At 48.2% G+C, this 4,939-nt stretch overlaps 1 protein-coding gene across 3 annotated transcripts in view; it reads left to right on the top strand.

Annotated features, from left to right (window-relative positions):
* LOC109287385 (neurotrypsin-like) overlaps positions 1 to 4,563 on the top strand; it is a 61,926-nt gene extending 57,363 nt beyond the window's left edge. For all 3 annotated transcript variants that reach the window (XM_019502422.1, XM_019502424.1, XM_019502423.1), the window contains one exon: positions 3,338 to 4,563. In XM_019502422.1, the coding sequence (XP_019357967.1) occupies positions 3,338 to 3,648 (311 nt within the window). In that variant the 3' untranslated portion in view covers positions 3,649 to 4,563. The remainder of the gene's footprint in view (positions 1 to 3,337) is intronic.
* Positions 4,564 to 4,939: the final 376 nt, after the last annotated feature.

Genomic DNA, 4,939 nt, shown 5'->3' with positions numbered 1-4,939 from the left:
AAATTTATAGGGATGAAGGGCAAACTCTGGGACTGTTTAGAGCTTTGTTTTCATTACCATAATACCTGTGTAGTTCAGCGTGTTGGAGAGAAAAGCCCTTTCTGTGAAAGATTGTACAGAAACCCTGTTTCAACTGACAGAGCTCTCTAGCAAAAACATGGGCAATAAAGAATAGGTCTTCCTGCTTTTTCTAAAATGGAGGGAAAAATAGGTGGGGGGGGCGGGGGCAGGAACCTCCCCATGAGTCTTATGAGGATTATTTAGTTACTACCTGTGTCTTGAAGTATTCTGTCACTTTAAAGCAGTGATTTTCAACCAGGGTGCTGGTGAGACTCTTTTGAGGTTAGATGTGCAAACACCTACACATGATTTACAAGATAAACCCATAAATCCCAATCAGGAATCTGTAGTGTCAAGAGGTTTTCAGCTGGGTGTGTTCTGAGGTCTGTACAACAGAAGAATTGCTCTATTATTTTCCCGTAGTCGAAAAACAGTGAATCTGAGAGCTAGCATTTTCCAAGGCCTTGAGTCTAAAAAGGCTGAGAATCACTATTTTAATATCTTGATCATGCAGCTCCCATTGCAAAGCATCCGTTTTTCTAAATGTAGTTGTAGTTACCCAGGGCTGATGGCCCTGCAGGCACTTTGCTTTAGTTTCTGTTTTAGCTCTAGAAAGAATACACTTGCACACAGAGTTTTTAAAAACAACATTCCCAGCTCTTGAATATTTTCATTTGTGACCTCCGGGGCTTGTAAACTTTCCATTCGCTTTCAGGATCATCACAGCCTTTCTTTTGGTGCCTCTTCCTGGGATGACTCCAAGACTGGGCTTGAATCAGCAGCCCAGTCATCTAATCATGCCTTTAATTCTCTCCAGTTGAGTCTAATAACCCCAAATATGTGTACAGATAGGTTTGCAGAGTGGAGCATTGCCCCACCCATTCTACAAGGCTTCTGATCGTAGGCCTCAAAGGACCAATGGCTTGGGATTCAGCTATCCTCCGCATTCCAAACATCACTTGTTGCCCAGCACCATCTTCCTCTCCCCTAGTGACTGTGTCAAGTACTGCCTTGGCCTTAATCAGCCTTCCTTGCACACAGGGGATGGTTTTGCAAGGTATCCCTCCTGGTCATAAAGGCTCAGTATCCATTACAGGGGTGTAGGCCAATCCTTCTGTTCCACTTTTTCTATCTTGCTGTCTAAGCCTTTATCATGGATTTTGTTTTCCATTTCTTTTGTTGTTGGTTTGGTCTGAAAAGATAAGTGAGTGCAAATTCTTTGAGCAGCCTTGGGGATGGGATGGGATGGGAGAACTTGGCCTGATTACCAACAGCAATGCCATTCTCCCTGAGTAGAAATGTATGCCCCAGATACCTTCCTGCTGCACAGACTGCCAGTGAGTTCACCCACAGGAGACTGGGGCTAGATTTATCTAAAGTAGAGGTGGGCAAAATATGGCCCACAAGCCAGCCCACCAATTGATTGTATCTGGCTCATGGCTGCCCCCATGGCACTATACATGTGGTTAAGCCCCACCCGCTCCTGCCTGGGCAGCATACGCCACACTCCCACCCATACCTGCTTCATGTCTAGTGGCGACGTGAAGGGGGTGCACGGGGGTGCACGTGCACCCCCTGAGAGCACTGGTGCATCCCCTCACAGCCAGCATTCCCCACTTAGGCAACAGGCGGGGGGGCAGGCGGGAATGCTGGTGCCCCCCCCGAAAGCACTGGCCAGAGTGGGGGTGCCAGGAGAAGTGCTGCTGGCACTTCTGGGTCGGTGCGATCAGCTGCAGGGGACCCTGCCCCCTAGTCACTGACTGGCCTCTGGGGCGGCAAGTGACTCAGGACGCACTAGTCACCCATGCTCACGTCCACTGACGACACTCCCCCAGCCTGGAATGATGAGCAGCCACCTGTGGGCAGCTGAGTGGGTGGAAGGCAGCTGGGAGCCGGAGCTGGAGCCCTGCAAGCTGGGACAGGAACTGCCCAGCTGCAGCTTCCCCCCTGCTTGGCTGGGTGTGTGGTGCCCGGCCTGCGTTCCCATAGTCACTGCCGCTTGCCAGCACTACCTGCTCCCCCCGCCCCCAGCCAGCTCCCAGGACCTAATGTGCTGGCAATCCTAAATACACCCACCCCCCTCACACACACAACCTGCCACACCCACCCACAGGAGCAGCTCTGGGTCAGGAGTGGGGAGGTGCAGACCACACCAGCACCTGCACCACCTAGGCAAGCTTTGCTGCATGCACCCCCTGCCCTCTTCCCCCTCCCCCACTCTGGCTGGTTCCCCCCCCATGCACACACCCATCCCCACCTCCCACAATATACAAGAGTAAGACTATTTTGAGTTATTATGCAATCGTCTCTATATACACTACTCAAAAACCATAAATCAGGACAAAAATATTTCTTTAAATAAAATTAAAATATGTTATAGCAGGTGTTTGATTTTTAGTATACAATTTGGGTTTTTTTAATGTGTAATTTGTTAAAATGATATCTTCTGAAAGATTTTGCGTGTGTGGCATTCAACAGTTCACCAAAACTCATTAAGTGGTCCACCAGTTGAAAGAATTGCCCACCCTGATCTAAAGTGACTCTCAGCCAGCAGTGGCTGCAGCAGGAGTAGTGTGCTTCTAATACCCTAGTTTTAGTGACAACTGTGCCACAGGTTTAGCCTGGCTGTGAGAAGCCTTTCTACCTTTAGATTAGCTCTCTGAACAGCAAACTGTGGGCTCTGGCCTGACCTGTCACAGGCCTCCAGTACATTTTCTGGTATGTAGGTATGGACAGTAGATCTTAAGCTCTAGTAAAAGCCAAATAATATAGCACACATAGCATCTGCTCTGAGCAAGAGATTCATGGGAATAGAAGCAAGTCTGACTGTGGCTGTGCCAAACTCAAATATTATAATATTTAGTGCCTGTGGAATGCTTTCCAAACCTGATCTGAGGACTAATTGCTTTACCAGCAGTAATGGATTTAACCTGTAAGATGTCCTTATGAGGAACATATTGCCCCCAGTTTACAGATAGGAAAGCTGAGGCACAGAGCAGCAAAGTGACTTGCTCAAGTTCTAAGAGCCAGGAAGAGCATTTGGGCCTCCCATCTCTTCAGCCTTCTGATTTAGCCTCAAGGCTACTCCTCCTGTAGCTCCTCCCTGTCTGTTTGGTGATGCAGCTTTTGTCTTGCTCTTCAGAGTTCACCTCAGGGCTGGTCAGTAGCAGAGGATGGGATGCAGTGCAGTATGAGTCTGTGGGCAATAAGTACTGTAGCTCTGGCTGCTACTGTTCTCTCTGTGGTGAGTTGTGCTGGTCTTTCTCATCTGTTCCAGGGAAGTCCTACTCCAGAACATTACTGCAGGGTGTGGTACCCCTTCTCCCAAGAGAAGATTGCGAGACCCGCTATGGAAGCAAATTCACTAACCGCATGATATGTGCTGGAAACCTCTCTGAAGATAAGCGTGTGGACAGCTGCCAGGGTGACAGTGGTGGACCACTCATGTGTCAAAGGTCAAATGGACGGTGGGTCATTCTGGGGATCACGTCCTGGGGTTACGGGTGTGGCCGAAAGGACTCTCCCGGCGTTTACACAAAAGTTAGCAAATTTGGACCCTGGATCAAGAAAGTGACCAAGTTGAAATGAACACCTGTGAGCCTTGTGACCTTCAGTGCTGGCTTCTTTTTGCCACTGCAGAATTAAAATGTTGGCCAGTACCCAAGAAAGCTGCCTTCTACCTCCAGAGGGGGCTGCTGCTTCTCTGTATCTGACAGGGATTTGTTTTGTCTTAGTGGTTTCATTTTTGTCTCAGTGTTCAGAGGAAGCAATTATGTTTGACTCCTGAAAGACCTTGTTTTACCTTCAGTCCCAAATCTCTGAACCAGGAAAGCAGATATGAATGGCAAGATGGACGCTTCTGTTCCTCCCCCTACCTGAATCCTGTTGAATAGTATTGCTTAGTTCCTCTACTCCTGAACACAGAGGTGATGGGAGTGGGGAACAGGCTTCTGTCAGGAAATGTCTGTCTCACTTCTTGGATGTTCATCCACTTGGCCAACACTGCCAAAAGAGGTGGAACGCCTGGCAAGTGGGTACGGCAAGGTGCTGCTTTGAAGGAGAACTTCAGAGGAAGCTGCTCAGCCACTTCTCTGCATCACCCCTCAGACAGCAGGACTGTGGAGGGGAACAGGGAGGGGAGGCTGTGATTGTTTTGCTTCTGCTCTCCCCAAGTCAACAGGGTGTAGTTTCTCCTTTTCCATGGCTGAAAGAGGCATTTGCTCTCTCCTGAGTCTTAATTTCACTCTCCTGCAGTCCCTGTGAACATCTTTATCCTTCCTAGATGTTCACCCTTCCACAATCACCCCAATCACTCCCCATTCTCAGTGCTGGAACTCCTCTGGTTTTATCGCTAGGCTTGTGCTACTCAGTGTTTTTCCTTAAAGCCCCAGGTGTTGGAGTCAATCTTCATTGTAAAGAGAGAGGATATATCTAGCCCTCATGGTTGTCAACAAAAGCTTGAAGATGTGACCCCTAACAGGCCCAAACCAAAAAGATTAATAATAAAAACAGAGAAAAAACCCCTCCAAATGTACTGGCAAAGCTAAATGTCAAATGTTTGCATGACTGGGTCAAGATGGCAGCAGTGTAGAGAATTCCTCTTAGTACTTGATCTGTATTAGGTACTTATCTGGGCCCCCATCCCCATAGCAAATGAATGCCAAACAATATTTAATGATTTTAACCTCACAACACTTGCTGGCTGCTCAAGTTGGGGAAATGCTATAGTTCCTGTCACAAGTGGGGAACCAAGACAGAGAAACTGAGTGACTTGCTCACAGTTGCACAGGAAGTTTGTGGTAAAGTGGGGTATTTGGCTTGTTGAAGCCCAGGGTCACATCCAAACTGCTGAGCAACCTTCCTGTCTGTGTTTCTCTGC

This window comes from Gavialis gangeticus, unplaced genomic scaffold, assembly GCF_001723915.1.
Source record: "Gavialis gangeticus isolate Ggan-Ray unplaced genomic scaffold, GavGan_comp1, whole genome shotgun sequence".
Taxonomy (NCBI): Eukaryota; Metazoa; Chordata; order Crocodylia; family Gavialidae; genus Gavialis; species Gavialis gangeticus.
Note: the sequence above shows the minus strand (reverse complement) of the source record. Positions and strands in the feature narration are given on the sequence as shown.